General features: G+C 46.0%; 1 protein-coding gene across 1 annotated transcript in view; it reads left to right on the top strand.

Annotated features, from left to right (window-relative positions):
* The window catches only part of TTLL11 (tubulin tyrosine ligase like 11), a 77278-nt gene extending 51585 nt beyond the window's left edge, over nucleotides 1-25693 (top strand). The window contains exons 7-10 of the mRNA XM_079962074.1: nucleotides 17306-17563; nucleotides 19930-20036; nucleotides 24640-24915; nucleotides 25501-25693. Of these exons, the coding sequence (XP_079818200.1) occupies nucleotides 17306-17563; nucleotides 19930-20036; nucleotides 24640-24881 (607 nt within the window). The 3' untranslated portion in view covers nucleotides 24882-24915; nucleotides 25501-25693. The remainder of the gene's footprint in view (nucleotides 1-17305; nucleotides 17564-19929; nucleotides 20037-24639; nucleotides 24916-25500) is intronic.
* The last annotated feature ends 1021 nt before the right edge of the window (nucleotides 25694-26714 follow it).

The following is a 26714-nucleotide window of genomic DNA, read 5'->3' on the forward strand; positions in this document are numbered from 1 at the left end:
AAGATGCAAGATTTTCCCTTCCGAATGAGAAAGCGTCCACTCTCCTGAAAACTCTCTTCCTTCCTGCCAGGTGGGTGAGCGATGGGTGGAGTCGCCAGCTCTGCAGGCGCAGCAAACTACCACATTAAAAAGTTGCAAAAGTAGGATTTAATTGCTGGCAGTTTATTTGGAAGGTGTCTGGTGTGCGCGTACACAGAGGAGAATATGATGCTTCAAGTTAGATTTCTGAGGCTTAAACTGGGGAGGGGGAGGAGGCTTTTCACCCTTTCCTTCCTTTTTTTTTTTTTTTTTTTTTTGCCACCAGGCATTCTGCCTGCCTGCCTGCCTGGTGTTTAATTGGAAGCTGCGTGTATTACTTTTGCCTGCATACGCTCCAAACTGCTTTTGAAGTGCCTTCCCCCGTCTTCCCAGGCTGTTTCCCTTCAGCACTAATGATTCTGCTTCCCTGTCGCGTCAAAAGGAAATATTTGAGTCTTGCTTTATTAGCGCTAATTAGCCCAGAGAAAAATGGGGAGAGGCTTTTTCTTCTTCTTTACGAATAATAATAAGAGTAGCTTCTTTGGCCACCCATTTCTGTCACTAAAAAATGTTGCATTTCCCTTTTTTTATTCCACAAGACTTGTGATGAGCGTTTGGAAGTTCCTTGAGTAAATTTGGAGGCAGTGGGGAGACATATCAAGGTTGTGGGGCCACAGGCCAAATGGGATCTCCTTGTAGCTTCACACTGGGCAGAAGAAAGTGTTCCTCCTGCTCCTCCTCTCACAATGCTAGATCTGAAGCTGAATGTTGGAAGATTCGGGACAGATAACAGAAAGCCCTTCTTTGTGCAGTGTATAGTTAAGCTGTGGAACTCACTTCCACAGGAGGCAGTGATAGCTGCAGCCTCCCCTCATCCACTGCCCTGTCCTGGTTCTGGTTTACTTTGATATTTGGTCTTTGCCTCAGATAGCTTTTAAAGAACTGTTTAATAAATAATGATAATACAACTTTATATCCCGCCCTCCCCAGCCGAAGCTGGGCTCAGTGCGAACAACAATAAAAGCAACACAGTTCACATAAAATCACAATCAATCAATTGAAATGCATTCTAAAATCATTTCATTCTAAAATCAATTCAAAATCAAATTAATGGCAACCATTGCGCTAGAGTTCTTTGTCTTTCTTTTTTCTTAAAGATTTTCTTGATTTACAAAATGTTTGCAATGTCTCTCTCTCGTATTCCCCCCCCCCCATGTAACAATTTTATTGTTATGTACTGAAGTTCTCACCCTGGGCCAGCAGGGGGATACTGTAGATAGTTTTCACTCAGGTCCGCCTATGCAAATAAGGAATTGAAAGTGACGTTCAGTGATTGGATAGTTACAGAAAGTGGTTTCTGTTGCGTTGTAGTTGAGCTCTATATAAGCAGGTTGGCTGAACCCTTCAGTTCAGTTCAGTTCTGTTCTGGCCTGTGAATAAACAAGAGCTGTCTGAAGAATCGCTGTGGCGTCTGATATGTTCACCCACAACTTAACATTTACAAATCAGTTTCATTTGTTGAGACATTAGGAAGAAAAGGGGAAAAGAGTGGGGGGGGTAGTGTCCTTTGAGGATGACTGAAGGAGGGGGTCAGACTGTGCCTTGGCCAAAAGCCTGGTGGAACAGCTCTGTCTTGCAGGCCCTGCAGGAAGATGTGGTTTATCAATGCCTGCCAGCTATGATGGTGAATTAGAACCTCCATTGTTGGAAGCAATCTACCTCTAAGTAGCAATTGCTTGGAGGCAAAGAGCGATGGTGGCTCCTGCCGGCATGTACCTGCTTGATGTAGCTGGCTCATTGCCGTTGGAAATCAGATGCTGGATTAGATCAGCACTGGGTTTCCTTTGGCAAGGCTCTTCCTTGGCCTCAGCAGAGGAATATCTTGGAATCAGAATTTGTGCTGGGAATGTAGCCTTGTTCCATTTGCCTCTGGAGCCTATTTGATTAGAAAAGTATTCTGCGTAGAGGGGGAGAAGCCCCCGCCTCCATGTTTCCTCCTGCAAATCCCGCCGTCTCCTGCAAATTCTGCCTTCATCTCTTTTCACAACAAGAAACGCTCAAAGGAGGAAGAATAAATGAGTAGTGGATGTTTCTTCTGCATTAAGGGGAGGCTTCCCCTCCCCGCCCCCCCACCCCATTTACACAGTTAAGGTGATAATGCTGTCCCTGCCTCTTACATTTCAAGCATAATTTATTCCTTAGTTCTCAGCCTTGGATATGCAGCAACATTTTGCAGTTAATGAACCATATTACCTCGGGGCTCCCAGTGCCGTGATCAGGCTGGCTCTGCCTGGCTCCACTCCCCGAAACTGGTGTTGCTGTTTTCTCTGCCGCAGAATATAGTTTGATCAGAATAAAGCCTGGCAGAGCAGCCCAGACCACCATACTGGCACTTCCTTCACTATAGGGGGTTAGACTAGATAACCCTTGGGGTTCCTTCCAAGTCCATAAATCTGTGGTTCCCACCTTTCTGGCAGGATGATATAATCCAGCCTTTGGCAGCCCAGTGGTCCCCCCTCCAGCTGTTTCAGGCTACAGCTTCTGTCAGCTACAGCATCCTACAGCCGTTGGGGTAGCACTGCACACCTCCTCTCTTTCAGCAGAGAGTTCTTGTCCCTTTATTCTCAGATAAAGCACTCAGAATTTGCCTCCATCAATTTTATCTGTTGCGGATGCAGAACAGCTTTTCTTCTTCTCTCTAGAGCTTGTAAGCTTCCCATGAATCTGAATGTTGGGAGATTCAGGACACAGAAAGCAAAGCACTTCTTCATTCAGGGCATCGTTAAACTGCAGATCTTGCTCCCAAGGGAGGCGATGATGTCTGCCAACAAGGATAGCTTTAAGGAGGATTGGACTATGGCTTGCGGGTGGTGCTGTGGGTTAAACCACAGAGCCTAGGACTTGCTGATCAGAAGGTCGGCGGTTCAAATCCCCGCGACAGGGTGAGCTCCCTTTGCTCGGTCCCCGCTCCTGCCCACCTAGCAGTTCGAAAGCACGTCAAAGTGCAAGTAGATAAATAGGTGCCGCTCTGGCGGGAAGGTAAACGGTGTTTCCGTGCGCTGCTCTGGTTCGCCAGAAGCGGCTTAGTCATGCTGGCCACATGACCCGGAAGCTGTATGCCAGTTCCCTCGGCCAATAACGCGAGATGAGCGCCGCAACCCCAGAGTCGGTCACGACTGGACCTAACGGTCAGGGGTCCCTTTACCTTTACTAGCCGTGATGGCTGTGCTCTTCCTTCACAGTTTGAGGCAGCCATTTTTCTGAATACCAGTTGCTGGAAAACAGCTTTGGTTGGAGGTTTTTAAGCAGAGGTTGGATGAGCATCTTTGAGGCGGAATTCTTTAACTGTGATTCCAACATTGCAGCAGGTTAGACCAGATGTTTATTAGGATTATGATTGTGATGATGATTAATTTTTTTTAAAAAAATAATATTTATTACTTTTAAAGCTTACAAAAAAGAAAAGGAAGAAAGAAAACAAAAGAACAAAAGAACAAAAAAGAGAAAAAACAATACAATACATAAACAATACAAAACACAACCTTAACACATTAAACTAACACAATAAACTAAACCAAATAAAACAAAAACAATTTAAAAACATACATCATACCTTTTCCATATTCTATCTTTCATTCCCTTGTATCATTGACCTCCTCTCACCTCCCTCTTTGTATTCCACTTCCATTAATTGTTTCAGCAATTACTTTCCATCTTTCTCTATTTTCTATCATATAAATGTCTTAACATATTTTTAATCTTATTTCCATTAAAATTAGTATACTTATTTAAACTTAACTCCTTATAGCATTTCAGCTAAAGCCATAAAATTTCCTTCCAACGTTTTTCTATCACTCATTAATTTTACAATATTTCTATATATAGACTTTAAATTTCCAATCTTCTTCCACCATCTCCTCTCCCAAGTCTCGGACTCTACCAGCCACTTCCGTCAACTCCATACAGTCCATCAACCTGGAGATCTTATGTCCGAGGCTCTTAACTCTTTTCCACGTCCCTTCTGCCAGTCTTCTTCATATTCTTTGATGCTGAAGAGCAGATCTCGGGGAAACTCCAATCCAACAATACTTTTATTCCTTCTCAACAGGTCAGCCAGATTTCCATAATTAAAACTAGGATCCATAAAGTATTTCCGGGCATGTTTCAAAATTCCTCCTAATCCAAAGGCCCCCAGAACTCCAATCTCCTCCTGACCCAAGTCCATATTCCAAAAGTCAGTTAATCCCTGCATAGAGGGATCTTTCCAACTTTCCTTTTCTAATCCAGGCCAGGCTCCGATCTTCAAAATCTGACTTTTTCTAGTCTCAATCATAAAGGGCCTCAACTTGTAGTCCTCAATTTGCCTCTGCAGCTAAGGCTTAGCCTTGTATTACTTTAGGTTCGACAACAGCAACTTTCTCCTTTTCAGCAATTTGTCCTGTTGAAATAGATTCCTGTGCCAAATCCTGAATAATTTCTGTATTGGTGCTCACTTTTGGTTCCAAAATGTCAATTTTAGTAGTCATAGCATCCATCTTTTTATGAAGCTGTTCCAACAAGTGGCTTATCTTAGAAAATGCAGTCCATAAGGCTTCTCCTGTCGACATTCTTGAATATCCAAGGTCAATCTCTAGTTCTCACAGTTCTTATCAAGCAGCTGGAGATTTCCCAGCTCCACTCTTGTAACAGTTTCAAAAGCTCTCTCTAGAGGGGAACAGTCTCCACTTGTATCAATCTTTTCCAACACAGATCAAAAAGTAAAGATAGTTTCAATTTTCAGATACTTTTCCTCCCTTTTAAACGCAGAAGCGGACAATGGAAACAATATATTTCTCTTATTTAACTGACTGTCAACATCCGTTCTCTTCGCTGTCAATGAACTCTCCCGAAACGTCAATCACTGGGAGCCCCTTCCCAGGTTCAGCGCAGTGGTAATTTAATTTTAATCACTCTCTCCTGCAGGATACACAGTCCAAAATTTCCCCCCTCTTCTCCTGCTTCCAAGGGGGGTCTAATAATTTCAATCGATGGAAGTTTAATCTTTTACATAAGGCTTTCCGAGACCTTAACTTGTAAGCTCTTTGCTTCAGTCTATTTACAAAAGGGGAAGGCGGACTTCCTGTTTTGAACTTTCCCCGTTCGATGCCAAATTAAGATATTTAAAGATCCAATTTTCTGTTTTACTCACGGGTTGTTGTTTAAAATCCAATTGCCCACAAGAAAAAGTCAGCGCTCTCAGGCAACAGCAACGCGGCTTCACTCCGTGAAAGAAGCGGTCGATTCAAAGCACCGCGCCGCTCACCCCACGTCGCTCCGGATCCCCAAAACAGGGTTTCCCCGCGAGTAGGGGAGGCGCAAAAGGTGCCAGCCGAATCCCAGGTTCACAAGCTTCTTCCGCCTGTGATTTCAATGGGTCTCCGCCTTCGCCGTGGCGGTTCAGACCCAACTTTCCACAGAGCAAGTTCCTCCCGATCAGAGGAGCTCCGCCATTGCCAGGGGTGCCAACCCGGAAGTTCGATGATGATTAAATTTTATTTATACCCTGCCCTCCCCAGCCAAGACTAGGCTCAGGGCAGCTAACACTAGGTATAAAAACAATTGATTGAAATACAACTTAAAAACAAGATTAAAACACAACATTAAAATGCAGCCTCATTTCAGTAGGAACTTTTTTGGGGATGAAAACATCAAGTCTTTACCAAGGCCAGCTATCCAGACTGGTCCTATGTGGACCAGAAAAAAGCCAGGGAAGTCCCCAAATAGGAGTTCCATCACAGAAGGAGAAAGGAAAAAGGAAAGAGGGGGAGGGATCAAGTTGATTCCAAGCCAAAGGCCAGGCGGAACAACTCTGTCTTACAGGCCCTGCAGAAAGAAATCAGATCCTGCAGGGTCCTGGTCTCATGAGGCAGAGCGTTCCACCAGGCCAGGGCCAGTGTTGAAAAGGCCCTGGCTGTGGTTGAGGCTAATCTAACTTCCTTAGGGCCCGGGACCTTAGGGTGTTGCTATTGATGATGATGGTGATGGTGATGAAGATGAAGATTAAATTTGTATGCCACTCTTCATCTGAAGATCACAGGTTGGTTCACAACATAATACAAAACGAAAACACAGAATACATAGCATGGCAGCTCCTGAGCCTTTGAACCCTTTTGTGTTTACCACACTGATCTCAGCATAACGGAAAACACCCCCCAGGCTTGAGTTCTTCATTCTTAAGTGAGAGCCAGGACAACAATGACTTTCCCATCGCCTGAGTGCCATCACTCACTGTTCCCCTGCATGACAAGCATCCTTCAGGTGTGAATTTAGCAACCTCTCCAGTTTTTCATTACCTCCACTTTGCAAGCGGCTTTAAAGGCCACAAGAAATACCATCATCAGAGGCAGCTGTCGAGGCTGCCTGGAGATTAGAGTGAGACCCTCTTCCAATAAGTATAAATTAACTTAATCACCAGGTATGGGAGATAAAGCAGCGTAAGCATGCAGTCCCCAAAGCGTTTGTCAAAATTAAAATTCTATTTTAAAAACTCTGTCTTTTAAACAACTTGGTGCTTTTCTCCCCTGCAACCCGATCAAATAATAGATTATATATGGATGCATTTTATTTTTATTTTTGCAGAATTGGAGTGGTGGGAAACTGGATGCATCTGGAGCAATAAAGTGCAGGGATTTCATTTTTATTTCGTAAAATCTATGCACTGCTTGATGTACACCAAAAAGTATACAGTGTGCAGTCAATAGGCAGGGAGTTCCAAAGTGCATGGGCTGCCACACTGAAAGATTTGAGTTGTTACAAATGTGGAGTGGGTTTTATGTGGCACCTGTAACAGTGCAAGTTCTGCCAATCACAGTGGCCAAATTCCTCTTCCTCAGGCTCACCCATGGAAGCTTGGATGACCCCCAGGGTCCTGATGCAGCTTGCTGGGTTCCCTCTCCAGGTGCACCATTGGGCATCTCCTAGAACTCCCCCAGACCCTCATCCTGATCAGACCAGCCCCTCCAAACACTTTCTTGGGACTCATGATTCTCTTGGCAACAGGGTAACTTGCCCACAGCTCTTGGTGGAAGAGAAGCTCTGTGCTGTGTTCATGGAATGGGAACAGACCAAGGTCTGGAAGGACAAATGAAGAAAAAATATGAATTTGTCTGGGTTAATTAAATGATATTTTATATAGCCCAGGAGTTCTGTGAAAGTCTATTAAAATTGTCCTTTGAGCTAGTTCCTGATGTTAGCAATTGCATTAGGATGCAAACATGATATCTCTGTTAGCTTGCTAAATGGCACTCTCTTTATTCCTAAGTACTTGTGCTTCCTGGTAGAAAAGGCAGTCTCATTTTTTAACCGGACTTGTGAGGGAGCTAGAAAAAGGTGTACATAAGTCATGAAAGGTAGGGGTTAGGGTTGTTTTTAAGAGGCCAGCTACAAATATTTTTTTAAGGTTTCATAGCTGTTAAAACATGTTACAAATGGAGCAAAACAGCACTCAGCTGGAGAGTGCTATCTGCAAGATGGCAGTGAGTTGTGTCTGGCCCACAATGCATGTCCAAGAGTGTGAACTGGTGCCCACAGTAGTCCAAAGTGTAGAAAAGAATAAGTAACTTGATGAAGGAATTGAGCAAATGCACATCCAGTTTATAGATGACATTGAACTGGGAGTGGTAGCTAGTGCTGCAGAAGACAGAATCGGGATTCAGAATGACCTTATAACAGATTGGAGAACGGCCCAAACTAACAAAGTGAATTTCAATAGAGACAAATGTAAGGCAGGAAGAACCAGATGCACTAATAATAAGATGGGGACACCTGGCTTACTAGCAGTATATAAGAAAAGGATCTAGGGGGCTTGGTGGATCACAGACTTAACAGTGTGGTGGCAGCAGCAAAAAAAGCTAATGCTATTCTAGGCTGCACCAACAGAAGTATTAGTGTCCAGATTGTCAGCATCGCCCTTGAGCCAGTGCACCAACTGGACTCATGCACCTCAACCCCGACTGGGCTAGGCGAGCTGGGTAGCACTGCCAGAGACCACCTTTCTCACAGGAACAGGTCACAGTGCTGTGGACTCACAGCTTGGAGCTGAGAGCACCGGATTCACTGTCTCGATAATACAGCCGTCGCGCAGCAGCGTTTTGCAGAGTCTTGCAGAGTATAAACCACTCGGAGAGCAGCTCTGTAGAATATCTTCCTTTTATTCTATAACTACAGCTATAATACAAAACTATATACAGAGCTAAATATTCTGAGCATAAATCAATGCTACTTTGAGTGCCTGCAGCTGCTCTTAGCAGCAACCTTATCTCTAAACACGATCTCTAGCACTCACTCTCTCTCCGACACACTGACTGACTCTCTCACACACAGACTGATTCACTCACTTGACTAATTAAGTAGAGAGCAGTACATTGCTCCTCCTCTCTGTAGAGTCAGCAGAGACTTCAGGAGATCATCAGGAGATTCTTGGGTATGGGAGGGGTGAAATCTCCTCACAGATCACTAGAAAAAAGCAGCACTGCACTATTCTGCCTTTGTCAGACCACACCTGGAATACTGTGTCTGATTCTGGGCACCACAATTTAGGAAGGATGTTGACAAGCTGGAAGGTGTGCAGAGGAAGGTAACCAAGCTGATCTGGGGTCTGGAAACCAGGCTTTATGGGGAACGGTTGAGGGATCTGGCATTGGTCTGTCTTGAGAGACAATGGAGTGTGCATCTGGGGGTCAAGTCAAACCATTGCTTTAGCAGCACCAAAGTTGCCTTCCCAGGGCACAAGCCTGGGCAGCCCAGGTGACAAGAACCCCCTCTCAACCTCACTGATGGGAGGAAAGCAGAGCCATACGCTTAGCATCAGCTTGGCTGCAGGAGTTGCCAGAAGGAAGCATACAAGGTGCTACCCAATCATCTTAAGGACTCCACTCTGGATTTGTGTAGGGTTTACTCCTGAGCCTTTTCTTCTGAAGATATCCCGCAAGGCAGCAGAGGTTTAGGGTTAGAGTTTTCCTGCTCCCAGATAGGCTGCCTTCCCAGATGGACAAGTACCATCTGTCTTGGACTACAGCTCCCATTATCCTCCCAGGCCACCAGGTTGCAGAAGCCTGCCCTATAGGCTGACAGTGGGCAGGTAAGCCAATCTACAGAGCCCGTGTATGAAGGTGCTCCACAGGGTCAGTTGGTGCAAAGCCCCATGCTTTGCAAAAAGCCTCACTTCCACGTAGTGCATAGTTAAACTATGGAACTCCCTCCTGCAGGAGGCAGTGATGGCCACCAGCTACAAATTTGTGGAGGAGGATAAGGCTATCAATGTCTACATTCGGAAGCAGCAAAGCCAAAAGAGTGGAGCTGGCTCTTGTACTCAGGTTCTGCTTGCCAGTTTCCCATGGGGACATCTGACTGGCCATTTTGAGAACAGGATGCTGGCCCAGAGGGGCCCTTTGCCCAACCCAGCAGGCTCCTCTTGCATTATTAACTTGGCTGCTGGCGTCTCCAGGCAGCAATGGGAACTGTCCCATGTCTGAAACTCTGGAGGTACCCCTGACCGTTAAGTCCAGTTGCGGACGACTCTGGGGTTGCGGCGCTCATCTCGCTTTACTGGCCAAGGGAGCCGGCGTACAGCTTCCGGGTCATGTGGCCAGCAGGACTAAGCCGCTTCTGGCGAACCAGAGCAGCGCACGGAAACACCGTTTACCTTTCTGCCGGAGAGGTACCTATTTATCTACTTGCACTTCGACGTGCTTTTGAACTGCTAGGTTGGCAGGAGCAGGGACTGAGCAACGGGAGCTCACCCCGTTGCGGGGATTCGAACTGCCAACCTTCTGATCGGCAAGTCCTAGGCTCTGTGGTTTAACCCACAGTGCCACCTGCGTCCCTAGACGCCTAACCTAGGTTGCCATTAATCTGAGGGGAAGTGACAATAGTCTGGTTTAAGAACCATTTTCTCTGATATCCTAAGTGTGTTCTGCATATATGTGAGACTGCCTCACAACAGCAGCTTGAGCCTCTGTTTGGCTTTGAACTTGACGGTTGCCGTTTGGGCATCTACCCGAGCACCCCCCCCCCCCAATGAAAATCTCAAAGCCTTTAATTAGCAGTTGGAAATGTAGCTGAGGGACCGAGAAAGGGGGTGGAGGAGGAAGTGCATTAGCATAAAGATTAAGGCCACTGAGACTGAAGAGGATATTGTGCAGACATGGAGTGTGGGGGGGGGGAACATTAATAAATTAGTAATCATGTATAAAAGATAAGCAGTCTTTGGGATTTTCATAAGCTTTGTTCAAATTGATATTCCTCCCTCTCCCCACTCCAACCTTCCTTTCCCTTCCTCTAAAAGTCATTAATATTTTCTCTGCTGGTGATCCCTTCTGAAGGGAGATCTGTCACAAGCTGCAAAATTAGAGAAATGAATGTATTGGGGTCAGACATTAGTATGTAAACGAAGTGCTGCTTTTTATTCCGTGTGTCGCTGCAAGCCCTTCCGTGTGGTTTGACCTTTTGCTCGCTTAATCTGACTCCGCTGTGCCAGTCAGACAATTTAATTCTATGGAGCAGACACACCCTATCTCCCTGGCCCCCTCTCTCCATTTCCAGGCAGGTCTGCTCCAGAGGACTTGCCCTCAGTTGTTCTGCCAGAGCAAAGAGCCACCATTGATTCTCAGCAGAAGCCCCCAGAGCACGATAAGGACATAAGAAGAGCCTCTCTGATCAGGCCATGGGCCCATCAGCTCCAGCTGTCACGGTCTGGTTCACGGGCTGGGGACGCCGGGACCAGGGGCAAGATGGCGGGGTGGGAGCAGGAAGGGGAGTCTAGAAGCCAGGAGTCAGGAAGCCAAGGGTCTGAGAGCCGGGAGTCAAGAAGCCAAGGGTCCGAGGGTCAGGAAGCAAGGAGTTACAAAGTCAGGGGTCCGAGGATCAAGAAGCAAGGAGTCATGAAGTCAAGGGTCCAAGTATCAAGAAGCAAGGAGTCAAACGCAGCATGGCAGGGAACGTGTTGCTGTGGCAAAGAGCCGAAGGGAAATGCTGACCTTATATCCCTTCGCGGCTCTTGCCACCAGGTGCAGTGAGTTACCAATCAGCCTCACCTGTGTGGCCGTGCCTTGCCTCTTCAGAACAAACTTAGGAAGGCCCCAGTCACGCAGAGTCCTGTTGGTCACAGGGCCTGGCTCCTGCGCGCACACCTGACACCAGCATCCTGTTCCCACAGTGGCCAACCCCAGATGCACCAGTGGAAAACCCACAAGCAGGAGCAGAGCACAAGAGTGCTCTCCTCCTGTGGTTTCCAGCAACTGGTATTCAGAAGCATTGTAGCTAGTAGCCTTTGATAGCCCTCTTCTCGTCCATGAATTTGCCTAGTCCTCTTTCAAAGCCATCCAAGTTGGTGGACATCCCTGCCTGCTGTGAGAGGAAGTTACACAGTTTAACCACATGCTGCATGAAAGAGGATTTTCCTTGGTCTGCCCTGTGTCTTCCAACATTCGATTTCATTGGACGACCACAAGTTCTAGCATTGTGATAGAGGGAGAAAATCCTTCCCCTCTCTACCTTCGCCATGCCATGCATATATTTTTTTAAAATAAAATTCTGTCATGTTGCCTCTTGCTTGCCTTCTCTCTCAACTAAGAAGCCCTCATGGGGCTCCATCCCCTTAGCCGTTTTGGTCTTCCAGCTCTACATCATCCTTTGTGAGATGAGTGTACAGAGTATTCCAAATGCAGCCACTCCATAGATTGGTATATTGGCAGTTTTATTTTCAGTTCCTTTCCTAATGGTTCCCAGCATGGAATTTGCATTGAACTTCATTTGAGAAAGGTTTTCAGCTGGAACTCTCCAAAGCAGCATATGGTAAAAAATGAGTGTTCAGCAGACACAGCAAAATAGTATCAGGAAACAATAATAATAGAATTGGAAAGGGACCCCAAGGATCACCCATTCCAACCCCCCAGAAATGCACTATTTACAGCTCGAAATTTCCCAGCAGATGGCCGTCCAAACTCTGCTTAAAAACCTCCAAGGAAGGAGAGCCCACCACCTTCTGAGGTTGTCCATCCGGCTGCCTAACAGCTCTTGCCCTCATAAAGTTCTTCCTAAAGACTCTGTCCTCTTGCTATGGGTTGTCTCCTCAGTGTGGATGTTTAACTGAACTCGGAACCAGGTCTCCTTCAGTCAAATCCTACCCTCCTCCCTATCTCTCAACCTGAATCCTGTCTAACATCTCAAATGAAGCCATTCTCTTAACCTGAACCTTTTGTTATTGTTGTTTAGTCGTTTAGTCATGTCTGACTCTTCATGACCCCATGGACCAGAGCACGCCAGGCACTCCTGTCTTCCACTGCCTCCCGCAGTTTGGTCAAACTCATGCTGGTAGCTTCGAGAACCCTGTCCAACCATCTCTTCCTCTGTCGTCCCCTTCTCCTTGTGCCCTCCATCTTTCCCAGCATCAGGGTCTTTTCCAGGGAGTCTTCTCTTCTTTTGAGGTGGCCAATGTATTGGAGCCTCAGCTTCAGGATCTGTCCTTCCAGTAAGCACTGAGGGCTGATTTCCTTAAGAATGGATACGTTTGATCTTCTTGCACTCCATGGGACTCTCAAAAGTCTCCTCCAGCACCAGAATTCAAAAGCATCAATTCTTCAGCGATCAGCCTTCTTTATGGTCCAGTTCTCACCTGAACCTTAGCCCTATCTAACTCTTTCCTTCAGAAGCGGCTCCTTTTATTCTCCCTCCCAAAGTGCTGCTCCTCCCCCTTCTGTGGTTGGCTGGCTTTGTAGCCAATCAAAGAGAGGTTCCAGCCCTCTGGTGGAATTTTAAGAGGAGGCTCTAGCTCATGGGTAGGCAACCTAAGGCCCGGGGGCCAGATCTGGCCCAATCACCTTCTAAATCCGTCCTGTGGACGGTCTGGGAATCAGCGTGTTTTTACATGAGTAGAATCTGTGGTTTTATTTAAAATGCATCTCTCGGTTATTTGTGGGGCATAGGAATTCGTTCATCCCCCCCCCCAAAAAAAAATAGTCCGGCCCCCCACCAGGTCAGAGGGACAGTGGACCGGCCCCCTGCTGAAAAAGTTTGCTGACCCCTGCAGTCTAGCTCTGCTGTCCATCACACCCAGCCTTGCATGAAATGGCACCCAGATATGTTCACCCCTTGTTCTCCTTGGCTGTCCCAGTCTCAACTGCATAAATACTAAATAAATCCACTATGGGGAAAAAATTCAGTAAAAACAGCACAACGGTATATGATGCCTCCAGCAGAAACAGAAAATGTACAAAGCAAAAAAATAAATAAAAATGTTTTGATGAGTGTGATGAGAGTCGTAATAGGCTGACTGAAGTCTCTTGTGCTGGAGGATTCAAATGGAATATCACTGCCTTGTTAATTTTATTCAGTGTGCACGTATTTTCAAGCCATGTGTTGCTGTACCTGTATCCTACTACACCTCTCTTCCCTGTCCAATATCGGTTTGCTGGCACCTGAGGGCAGGGGGCTGTCAATATATTTTTGAGGGGGGGTCTTTCTTTCATGTACTTTGGTGCCTCAGGTGCTTTACGGTTTAAAAGAAAGCAATATTTGCCAATATATATATTGCTTTATTTTAAACCATAAAGCGCCTGAGGCACCATAAATGACAGACGGACTACGATAAAAAGACAACAGTGACTTTGAAAAAGAATGGGAACCATTTATATTATATCTGCAGAAACAAAGAAAGCCTATAGACTTGATGGCAGGATTTAAATAAACATTCACATCATTAGTATTAGAAAATGTGTAGAAGATAGAGAAATAATATGGTGTACTTATTTTCATTTTTATGTTTTTAGGTTAGATGTTATTGTATAGGTATGTTATTAGTATCTTTTCTTTTAGGAGGTAGCAAGGTGGGTGAAAGGTGAAACGAACCAGAAGTGGAAGTTGGGGGAAGCCTAGGAGGGGAGGGAAGAAAGAATGAATAGAAAATGTTAGGGATATGGGAAGTATGTAATGAATGAAAAAGAAAACTGAATAAAAAATTAATTAAAAAAATAAAATAAAGCAATATAATGTAATTATAGGTAACATAATCATCATGTAGAGTCCCTGGGAAGCTGGTGGAAGGGGCTTTGCTGTCTCCGCAATCTCCTTGAAGCCCATTTGTCCTCCCTCAAAATCACTCTGATAGAATTGCGGAGTTGGAAGGGGACCATGAGGGTCATCTAGTCCAACCCCCTGCTATGCAGGAATATTTTGCCCAGTGTGGGGCTCGAACCCACGACTGAGATTAAGAATCTCATACTCGGCTGACTGAGCTATCCCAGCTTGAATGTTTTACTGCTGAAGAGTTAAGCCTCCAAATTTCACTTTTAAGTAAACTCCACAGTACTTTAAAAGCTCTGTGGACGTTGATAGCACTGGTTAAACCACAATGTCTGGGTCAAAAGGAAATTAGGAGGTTGGTTTTTTCTGTCTATCTTCTGTCTCAGAGCCACACTGAACAGGTTTTTTTTTTTAAATGAGAGTTATGTTGGTACCTGGGATCCCTTGGGAAGAATGTCACCACCAACATGACTCAGTGGCTCCCTAAATGCCACAAGATCAAGGAGGAAATGTAATAGGGCTCTTCAGGTGGGATCTATTTTACCTAACAGTTGAGGAAAGGGTGTGGGGGGGGGAATCCACATGTGTAGTTTTTAAGCAGAGAATTTAAACATACCCCCCCCTTTAAGAATTGTTAACATCCCAATTAAAATCTGGCTTTATGGATTTGCATGGGCGTCCAGCCCTGACCTCCTTGGTTATGCAGGCTTTGCGTAATGAGCTGCATCCAGAAAACACCTGAAGTGATGCAGCGAGTGGCCCTGCGCTTGCCAAAGCGAATTGGCTCAGGCTCCCTCCCTGGTTCAGCCTCAGCACCTGAATAATCAGGCAGCTGTGAGACGGAACAAAAAATCCCCCCCTCCCCAAGTGAAATACAAGTGCTCTGCTCACGACAAACACACGAGGCATTTGGGAGGAAGGAAGAAGTGAACATTGTGGCTCCATCTTGGTCGCTTCGAGGCTGGACTGCTGCAATTGCGCTCTATGTGGGACTTCCCTTTATCAGGGGGCTTCAGTTAGGGCAGAATGCTGCAGGAGTGAGGCCTTGTCAGCATTTAACACCTGTGCCTAGAGATCTGTACTGGCTGCCGATTTGCTACCGGCCAGGTTTAAGCTGTTGCCATTATCATTAATATTATTACAGCTACGACAGTTTTTTACCCAGCCTTCACCCAAGGCGAGTGACAACAATTAATTAATAACAGCTTTCAACTACTTAAAATCACAGAAATATTAGTATATAAAGACCTTAACAACTTGGGACTAATTTACTTACGAGGTCGCCTTACCTCACAGGCACCCGCTTGACCGCTGTAATCAGCAGGAATGGCACTATTACAGGTGCCACAGAAAACTCGATCTGCATTTGTAAGAAATCCACATTTTATTATGTTGGTGCCATCGTCCTTAGGAACTCCCTGCCTATTGATATCAAGCAGGTTGCTGCTGGGAGTTTGGGAGGGTGCTTTCTCCCTCTTTTTTTTTTTTACTGGTAGCCAACTGAACTTCCCACCCCCACCACTAAAAAAATTGATGATAATTGCTTTGGCAAAATTGCATTGATGACTGGTAGAGCTCACTGTTTAGTACATATTTCAATATAAATGTATATGTATATCAAGCAGGTGCCTTCACTGTACTCTTTCTGGAACCTCCTGAAAGTGCTTTTGTTTAGGCAAGCCTATCCAGACACGTGGAGTGTTCATGTGTGTTTAAATATGTTTTCAGCTTATCATTGATTTTAATTATTTGACATTTTAAATAGCTGTTTTTACTGTTTTTATTTATATTTTTAATGGTTTTTTTTTCTTTTTTTGTAAACTGCTTTGAGGGTTTTATTTTGGGTGGGGTGTTACAATCCAGTGGTATATAAATTTTAGGGAGAAGCTAAATAAAATCAGGGACGCAGGTGGCGCTGTGGGTTAAAGCCTCAGCGCCTAGGACTTGCCGATCGAAAGGTTGGCGGTTCGAATCCCCGCGGCGGGGTGCGCTCCCGCTGCTCGGTCCCAGCGCCTGCCAACCTAGCAGTTCGAAAGCACCTCCGGGTGCAAGTAGATAAATAGGGACCGCTTACCAGCGGGAAGGTAAACGGCGTTTCCGTGTGCGGCTCTGGCTCGCCAGAGCAGCGATGTCACGCTGGCCACGTGACCCGGAAGTGTCTCCGGACAGCGCTGGCCCCTGGCCTCTTAAGTGAGATGGGCGCACAACCCCAGAGTCTGTCAAGACTGGCCCATATGGGCAGGGGTACCTTTACCTTTACCTTAAATAAAATCGCTACCTGCCTTGGGGCTGGTGCTGCAGGTAAAAACCTCTCCCCTACCCTAGTCTACTGACATGACGTTTCCTTCCCTTTTGTACATATTCAGTGAGGTTCCCCATTCCATAAAGCAGAGGGAACCCAGCTGTGGTTCCCTCCAGATGTTTGTTGCACTCTTAACTTCCATCCCCCCTAGCCAGTGTGGCTAATTGGTCAAGGATGGCAGACACTGTGATGCAGCTAATTCTGAAGAGTATTGTATTAGTTTCCATAAAGCATTATCAAAATATTTATAAACACTGGCCAGGCTTGTACCCCAGAGACATCACTTCAGTGCTGTTAATGCAGCGATTTGACATCACCTCTGGAGGCACATTCCATTGTCGCACGAGACAGATGGATGCCAACAACAGAAGTATAATGGTAGTTGTGCATATTTATTTTCCCCAACATCAATTGTTTGGAAATCCTTTAGGTATCAAGCAGCTAATAAATTTAATAAACAAATGACTAAATAAAAACATGGAAAGCACATACTCTGCCATTTGAGCTACAACTTTCCCGGTGCTCCATTTACTGGGCCTGCATTTGTGCAGGCCTACACTGGCGTAAGCCAAACAGCAGCAATCTTGACCACAAACATGCCACAGATAGCTGGAAGGCCTGGTAGATGCTCACAGGTGTGTTTTTATTTTCAAGGGCCTTAGCAATGGCTGAACCAAAGGTTTCCTGCCTCCGCCACCACCCTTTTTCTCTTGCACAAAATGCTTTCTGCTAAAGCCTGAGCAAATGTTTGCACCCAGCTTCTCTCCTAAGCCCTTGAAAATGAGTTTTTACGGTGCTGAACACCGGCAAGGGTGTTAATGGATGTATATGGTCGCTTCTTGGATGGGATCATGGCAGTGGCAGCCGCGAGATGGGAAGCAATGAAGATGCATTGATGCAATCTTTGTCTTTCTGTTTGGCCTGCAGGGCTGAGGCTTCAGAGGCTGAATGGGAGAGGGAGAATGATTTGCTAGAGGAAGGGTCGGTGGAAAACCCAGAGCTGGGTGACAGCAAGACCTCAGAAGCCAAGTTCCCTTCCATTTGCCTGAGGGAGGTGTATCCGAAGTATGCAACGGAATTTGACTATCTGCGGCTGGTCGACCGGATTGCAGCTTTGTTCATCCGTTTCCTGGGCGTGAAGGGGACGACAAAATTGGGACCCACGGGCTTCCGGATGTTTATAAGGTGAGGGGGATCTTCCAGAATAATTTTCCAAAGGTAACTCAGTGTTTGAAACGCCTGGATGTGGTTCCCCTTAAGATCAGAAATAACTGTAGAGTTGGAAGGTACCCTCAAGATGGCTGCCCCAGCTCTGTTCAAAAGCCTCTAAGGGAGAAGAGCCCACCCCATTCCAAGGGGGTTTGTTCCACAGTTACAACAGCTCCTTCTGTCAAGAAGTTGTTCTTGATGTTTAGCTAGAATTTTGTAGTTTGAATCCATCATAAATAACATGGTCCACTAAGAACAGAGGGAAAGGCTGGCAAGTCACCAAGACCTGCACCCTATTCCCACTGGACCAACCCAATCATGGTCAGTTAAATGAAAGCACTTCTTTACACAGCACATGGAACTCACTCCTGCAGGAGGCAGCAATGGCTGCTGACCTAGATGACTTTAAAATAGGGTTACCAGATGTCCCCGGTTTTCCCCGGATTTGCAAATCTATCCCCGGACAAATTCCGTCCCTGGAATGTCCCCGGATTTGCAATTCTGTTCCCGGGAAACATGGCAGCGGCAGCCTCAGCATCCCGGAGCCAGCCTGGTAGCGCATTTGGCTCTGGCTGGCTTCAGGAGCTGCTCGCTGCCATGGCACCCGCCATTTTTCCTCTCTGGAAGTCCCCATATGATGTGTCTTGTCAGCCACTGCTGAAGGGGAACCGGGGATGTCTGGCGGTACAGATCTCCTGCCCCCTTTGTTTTGACTGATCGGGGGAAGCTCGGGAGTTGCGGGCAAGCATCGCCCAGTTTTTTTAAAAACTGCGCATTTATGTTTCACAGCATGCAAAAGGGCTTTGCACCTTTATACAATATGCATGTGTGCTTGGGCCCAGGGTCTTTGGCCTCACCATCCCCACTACTTACTCCCTGCTGCTACTCAGTTTTTAAAAAGTGTCCCCGGATTCATTGAAAAATATCTGGTAACCATACTTTAAAAGAGTTGAGCAGTTTAATGGAGGAGGATAATGCTATGAAAGGCTACCAGCCACAGTGGTTCTGCTCTGCAGGGTCCTTCTTGTAGGTCTCTCATAATGGGCCTCAGCTTTGTCACTGTGAGAACAGGATTCTGGACTCGATGGGCCATGGGCTGACCCAACAGGCCCTTCATAAGTTCTTACGTTCTTACATCAGTGTGTCACAGATCAATAAAGCATTAATCTCCCTATCCAAATTGACACTCTCTGCCCCCAACTTGCTTTCGGATCTAATTTAAATACATGTACCATCAATAAAGAGTTGTTTATTTAAATCAAATCAACTCTTTATTGTGATGGTTGGGGACCAGTACTGCCGTGTATGTATATCATCTTTCCCTGTTGGGGACATCAGGAATTGATTTGTGCAGATCTCCCTTAGCTAAAACTACCTCTCTCTTTGGCTACGTAGGCTAGATGGAGCCTCCACTTTCAAGGGCAGTCTGCCTCAAACGCCAGCCACTGTATGTAATGTTACCAGATTCCCCCCCCCCCCCACCCATGAATCCGGGGACAATTTTCAACTTCAATGGATTTTGTATGGGGACTGATTTGTAAATCCGGGGGCTGTCCCCGGGAAACGGAGACATCTGGTAACCTTATGTGAGGCTGAGGCAGAGAGAGTATCAGTATTCCATATATTCAGGTGGGCCTGAGGTGAGATTTGAACCTGGGGCGTCTGTCTTTTTTTAAAAAAAATAAAATCAAGTGGGAAATAAGAAATAAAGGTGACAGAGACCAGTACCAAAAGCTCCCCATTTATTTATTTATTTATTTATTTATTTAAATTCATATACCATCCTTCATCCATAGATCTCAGGGCAGCTCACAACATGCAAATACAATATTAAAAACACAAAAACAAGAACAAAAACAAGAACAGAACAAACCCATAACCCCCCCCCATTAGCTTCTAAAATAAAAAAAAAAACATTCTCAAGAATAATGGGCGTAGTCAGGATTTTTGTTAGGGGGGAGGACTTTGGGGTGGGGCAGAATGACGTGATTGTTTCAGTTAGTTAAGTATTTCTATTGTTTTACTTTATTTTTGAATGCTGTGTTACTTTTATTGTTGTTAGCCGCGCTGAGCCCAGCTTCAGCTGGGGAGGGTGGGATATAGATAAAATTATTATTATTATTATTATTATTATTATTATTATTATTATCTGGGGAGGGGCACTGCCCTCTCTGGCTACACCCATGACAAGAACATAAAGGTAAAAAAAAAAAAGGAGGCAAAACCCACAGCGCTTCTGTCTTTTGCCTCGAGAGCTGCTTTAGTTCATGGTGCCATTGGGAGTTTGCTCTGCCCCCCCCCCCCAGGATGATTCCCTCACAGTTCTCTTTTCCTGCCATCAGGAACAGCAAGATAAGCAACAGTGACTTCAGCATGGCTTCCGCAGACATCCTGTACATTGACATCACCAAGAAGCGGTATGGCATCACTGCTGATCAGCGAGATGCAGGTAAGCCCCCTTGCATAATTCTGGGTGCAGTTCTTTTGGGGGGTAGGGGGTAGGGCAGGGTAGTGCATGTGGATATACCATATTTTTTGCTCTATAAGACACACTTTTCCCCTCCTAAAAAGTAAGGGGAAATGTGTGTGCGTCTTATGGAGCGAATGCAGGCTGCGCAGCTATCCCAGAAGCCAGGAGAGCAAGAGGGATCGGCGTGCACTGATCCCTCTCATTCTCCCGGCTTCAGGGATAGCCGCACGAAGCCTCTTCAGGAGGAACGTTATCCCAGAAGCCAGAACAGCAAGAGGGATCGCTGCTTTCGCTGCGCAGCAATCCCTCTTGCTGTTCTGACTTCACTTCGCTGGAGAGGCACAGCGCCGCTTTCCCTTTTTGCCCAGCGCCCCTTCAGCAAAGCGGGAGGAGAAATGGAGCCCCTTCTGTTTCTCCTCCCGCTTTGCTGGAAAGGCGCTGCGCAGAGAGGGAGAGAATATTTTTTTTCTTATTCTCCTCCTCTAAAACTAGGTGCGTCTTATGGACGGGTGCATCTTATAGAGCGAAAAATACGGTATGTATTTACGTGGAGCATTTGTACCCTGCTCCTCTTCAGCCAAACAGCTTCCCAAGAGCAGTTTGCATACAATCAAAAGCAAGGCATCCTCTGCCCTTGGTAGGCTTACAGTCTAAAAATACGCATAGCATACAAGGGGAAAGGGGCAGGGAGGGAAGAGGAAATTTGATTCCACACACATCCCTGGTTGTCCTTGCTTTCATGGGGGGGAGGGATGAATAATTAATACCTAAGACATAAGGGCTATTAATAATGTTGCAGTAAGGCTCTCTGAAGTCCAAACCTGGAAAAGTTTACAAGTTACAGGGCTAGATTTCTGGTTAACGAATGCAGGGGAGAACAGCACTTGCAGAGTAAATAACTTACAAGGTAGCAGGACTGAAGGGAAAATAGGAATCCAGACACTTCCTATGGCCAGTTGGTGGGCATTTATTATAAGATGGGTGAAGTCATTTCAAATTCATGGGTTTTGTGTGCCACCTTGATTCAGAATGGTATCCAGCATCCAAATATTTATGAAGGCTATTGCCCCTACCTAGGGAATCCTCATGCTCAGGTTGGTGATGACGTCTCGAGAGGAGTCTGAACCCATAGAGAGCAGATGGACAGACGAATGGACAAACGAGGGCCAGACAAAGCACTTTCCAAAATAGGCAGGGTTGGGAGAACTGCCCCCCTGACCTGAAGCCCTGGGGAACTACTGCCAGCCAAGTGTAAACAAGACTGAGCTAAATAGGTTTGCTGTCTGACTCAGTAGAAGGCCTTTCTCCTTTGCTCTGATGCAGCAGGGCTCTTTGTAGAAGGTCTCAAGGGCTTGTATTAGCAAAGAAGAAGAGAACGCTTTTTTTATTGGGTTAAAAATTCACTGAATCAATGCAGGAGGCCTCCCTATCAAAGTATTGTAGACCCAAAGTCAGTAAGAGGGAATCATAGAATTGTAGAGGTGGAAGGAACCCCAAGTGTCATCTAGTCCAACCCCTGCAATTTTATTTTGGCTGCTGAAATGGAGGCCTGCTGAGGGTTAGTGTCCATAATAGGTTTCACTTTAGGGACTCAGGCTCCTTACCATCAACTCCCCACCCTTCCAAATCCCCTCCCCCAAAGCTGAAATTTGGCTGAGACAGGATCCGTATCCTGATGGCAGTAGTGAAATTGCTGCTGCAAAAAGTTTAGAGCAGGGGTCAGCAAACTTTTTCAGCCGTGGGCCGGTCCACCATCTCTCAGACCATGTGGGGGGCCAGACTATATTTTGAAAAAAACCAACATGAACAAATTCCTATGCCCCACAAATAACCCAGAGATGCATTTTAAATAAAAGGACACATTCTACTCATGTAAAAACACACTGATTCCCAGACTGTTTGTGGGCCGGATTGAGAAGGCGATTGGGCTGCATCCGGCCCCCGGGCCTTGGGTTGCCAACCCCTGGTTTAGAGGAAATGCCCAACTTCTGAATTTCTTTAGTAACTAGTGGAATTGATGGGCAACCAGAGCAAGAGGAAGCTTTATTTTCCCCCTACGTTTATTTCTACAAGCAAGCATTGCCATCTGGCCTATTGTTAATTCGGGATTAGCGCTTGGTGAGAGGTTTTATTTTCCTTTCCCCCTTTTTCCATCCTAATTTTTTCTGTGGATAAGCAGAATCTGTTGTTTGTGGAGTATCGCTAGCACAGATTTTTGTGTGTGCAGTATGTTTATTGGCATCGTATGTCTTCTTTTTTTTTTTTTTGCTGACTGGGGCGGGTGACGAGAAAAATATTTATTTTGTGCTGCATTCAAGGTAGCAAGGGTTCCTCTCTCTCTTCCCACCCCTCGTCCTCCTCCTCCTCCTCTGAAATCCGAATGTTTACTCTTCAGCCACACAAAATACATCTGGTCCACAAATTGTCCTGGCCACAAGCCACTTCCAAAGCAATTTGGGGTGGGTGAAAGGGTAGAGATGAAACTAATAATGATAATAATAATAATAATAATAATAATAATAATAATAATAATAAAAAATAAATAAATAATAGTGCTGCTCTGGCACATTTCCATCTACCAGTTGAAGTACTTTCATTGTACTGTGTGCCATTAAAACTATGGGGCTCGCTCCCATCATGGAGGCAGTGATGGCCACCAACGTGTCTGGCTTTAAAAGAGGATTGGCCAAATTCACAGAGGAGGAGAGGCTAGCCGATGGCTCCTAGCCATGTTGGCTGTGCTCTGCCTTCCCGCAGCAAATGCTTCTGAATACCAGTTGCTGGAAAGCACACAAGGGGCGAGGACCCTGGAGGATCCTGCTTGCGGATTTCCCACAGGCATCTGGTTGGCTGCTGATAGGGCCGGTGGCCTGAAGCAGCAAGCTCTTCCTATGTTCTCCTCTGGCAATGCAGGTGGAGTTGTCAGGCATGAGGCAAGGGAAGTGGGGGCCACAGGTAGGTTGTCATTTGCAGCCCAAGTGCTTGCTGTACATCGGGGAGGGCTGTGTGGAGAGAGTCTCTTCCTTTAAATTCCTAGGAGTTTATCTCAGTGGAGACCTTACTTGGGAAATCAAAACAACCCAGGTAAGTTAAGAAAGCCCAACAGAGACTCCATCTCCTCACAGGATTGCGGAAGAACGATGTCAATCAACATTTGATGATCTCCTTCTACGGGTCCACAATAGAAATTGTCATTTCATACTGCATCACGGTGTGGTACGCTGGTTTGGCATCAACTGATAGGAAGTGCCTACAAAGGGTGGTGAATACAGCACAAGATATTATGGGCTGTCCTGTGAATCCGCTGGATGAAATAGCAGAAGAAGGTTGCCTCAGGAGAGCGAGGATAATTCTCAGGGATGATTCACACCCTGGCCGGCACTTTCTTGATCTCCTGCCCTCAGGCAGAAGATATAGAAGCATGATTAGTTGCACCAACAGGGTAAAGAACAGCTTCTCTCCGTGGGCTGTTAGGCTGCTGAATGAAAAGATAACAACAGGGCAACTGACTTTTCGGGTTTGGTGGGTGTGCGTCAGTAAACGAGGGGAATTAAGACTAAGAGAGCTGAGTGGGGGTGTGCTCGTGTAATCTCACTGTATACAAGTTGTACAAGTGACAATAAAGTATTTCCATTTCAATTATATCCTTGCTCCGTAGGAAGACAAGCCTTGAACAGCATCACACTGAGGGCCCATAAAAGGGGGACACGCACGAAGAACCAAAATGAAAAACCCACATTTGGAAAATTTATTTTACAAGAGGCATCTCTCTCCCTCTCCCCCCCCCCCTCATTTTTCTGTTCCCCGTCAGGTTTATAATATGTGCTCTGGTTACCCGATGAACGTTAACGACGGGAAGCCCTTAAATGCTCCATTTTGTGTCTCTAGTGCCGATTTAATTGCCAGGTTTTATTAAAAAATGTAATGGATGGGCTTTATTTTAACATCCATGAATAAGTTTTCAGTCCAAGAAGCTGGGAATGGAAATTAAGAGTGAGTTGGGATTGGGGGGGGGTAGGTGAATACCCCTCTTTCCCCATTCCCACCTCCATGCTCTCCCAAGAAGCAGAAATAGGGGGTGCTTTTTATTGCACAAACCCCCTGGGTGGTGCCTTTTTGTCAGCAAGGTGCACCTGTGGTGCTTCCTCCCCCATTTTTTACGAATAATCCACAGATGCTCTCTATATGTGTGTGTGTGCTGAGAGTGCTAAGCTGGCAGTGGGGGAGCATTCAGTTATTCTGCAAAAATAACTTGGAATATAAGAGCCCTCCTGGATCAGGCCATTCAGTGCAGCATCCTGTTCACATGGTGGCCAAACCCAGCAAACAGGTCCCAAGCGCAGGAACCGTCCCCTCCCCTCGCATAGTTTCCAGCAACTGATTTTCAGTAGTGCTGTCCTATTTTTTTAAAATATATATATAGATATTCTATCATAGGTTAATTGATTTTTAATCATTTTCCCCATGTTTTTAGCTGTTGTTATTTTTATCTGTAAACCACCAATAAGCGATATAAACCAAGACAGTGCAGAACGAAAGCCTCGGGAGATTTCTGATGCTTTCTTTCCCCTTTTCCTTCCAGGGATGGACTTGCACGCTTTTGTGGAGGCGATTTGCTTCCTGGCACAGAGGAGGTACAAGTCCCTCTCTCTGCATGAGCAGGTGGAGCTCCTCATTGACTTCGCAGAGTGCAACTTGGCTGCCCAGGACAAGAAGCGCGCCAGCTGTGACCAACGCGTGGCCCTGGTGACTTGCCACCAGAACAGGCTCCACCTCCGCCCGGCCACCGACATGCTGGTCAATTACAGAAGCTCCCACCCATGAAAGACTGCGTTTGCTGATACAGATTTAAAGGGAGGTTTAGACCACATTCTAGTCCTTTGGGTGATCTCATAGCCTATCTCATCCTCCCATTTTGTATTTATTACGTCTGGGATTGTGGGATTTTGGACTGCAGATACCATCGCTTTGCTGTGTCCCTTTGTTAATAGGAGGAGGTTTTTGAGGGTGCGCCGAGCCCTGGTGGCACCCTCAAACCCTACTTTGTCAGGACCGTGTCATCTTTTTATTCAAACGACATGGAGCACACCGCCATTAGCCTCCACAGTAGACCGGAAGTCTAAGAGGCCACGTAATTGGTGGTGTGTTAGCCATGGCATTTGGGTGTCCCCTAGTTTGTCCTGTATTTCTTGTGTTGATATGGGTTTGTTATTTTTGTAGAAGTCTGTTAGGTGGTATAAGCCTTTGGTTTGCCAGGTTTTTAATCTGGAGGTTTTGCGCTGGGTGATGGAATTGCCGAGTCACTTTCTGACTCTCTCACAAGTTTGCTGCCTCACACTAACCAGATGCAGGTGCAAGACAAGCACACCTGAATTAACCCTTTGTTTCCCTTCTCTCTCTCTCTCTCTCTCTCTCTCTCTCTCTCTCTGCCATAAACAGACAGGGCTCTCTTGCACCCCAGGTTGATCACACAATGAACTGGAACTGGAGGAGGAAGAGTCCAGCCTTAGCCTCGCCTCTCTGGAAATTCTTCAGTTTGCCTGGAACGGGGGAGGGGAGCTGGCTGCCCTTGAACTTCACACATTGGGAGGGGTGGGCTTTGGAATTGTGCACTAAAATTAAAAATTAAAAGTCTATTTGGTTTACTCCTATTTTCTTTACAGTAAACTGGCGGAGATGGGGGGGGGGCTGCCTGTTCCAAGTTTTGACTTTAAACTTAATATTTATATGGAAGAAGGGCATATGGGATGAATAGGACCTCATTTCTACTTCCACTGTCACTTTTCCCTAAATGAAAGCTTTTCATTTTGGAATGTTGCATTCTGCACTCAGCACAAACTCATGCATTTGCATGGTGCCTTCAAGGGGATGTGGGATATTCACAGACCCCAAACACAGGGAGTTAATTGACTCCTCAGCTTCCTTGGGTGATCATTGAAGTCTACCCTTTTCTACCGCACACCTAAGGTGTTCCACGACTCACACAGGGGCTCTGGCTGCTCGTTTTCAGTGAGAGGGACAACCACCCGCCACCTGCACAAACCTGAGACTTAGAACCACAGAACGGTAGAGTTGGAATATTAATAATAATAATAATAATAATAATAATAATAATAATTGTACTCAACCCATTATACTGGGCAGCTTCCAGTATATACAAAAATGTATTAAATATTAGAAACCTATGGATACAGGGCTGCCTTCAGATGTCTTCCAAAAGTTGTGTAGTTCTTTATTTGCTTGACATCTGATGGGAGGGTGTTCTGCAGGGCAGGCGCCACCACTGAGAAAGCCCTCTGCTTGGTTCCCTGTAACTTCACTTCTCACAATGAGGGAAGTGCCAGAAGGCCCTTGGCACTGGATCTCAGCATCCCGGCTGAGCGATGGGGGTGGAGATGCTCCTTCAGGTATACAGGACCGAGGCCTTTTAGGGCTTTAAAGGTCATCACCAAGACTTTTAATTGTGCTCAGAAATGGGCTGGGAGCCAGTGTTGATCTTTAGGGCCAGTGTTATATGCTCACAGTCACCAGTCTAGCCGCCGCATTCTGGATTAGTTGTCATTTCTGAGTCACCTTCAAAGGTAGCCCCACGTAGAGCGCATGACAGCTGTCCAAACAGGAAATAACCAGAGCATGCACCCCTCTGGCAAGACAGTC

This window comes from Podarcis cretensis (genome assembly GCF_951804945.1).
Source record: "Podarcis cretensis genome assembly, chromosome: Z".
Taxonomy (NCBI): Eukaryota; Metazoa; Chordata; class Lepidosauria; order Squamata; family Lacertidae; genus Podarcis; species Podarcis cretensis.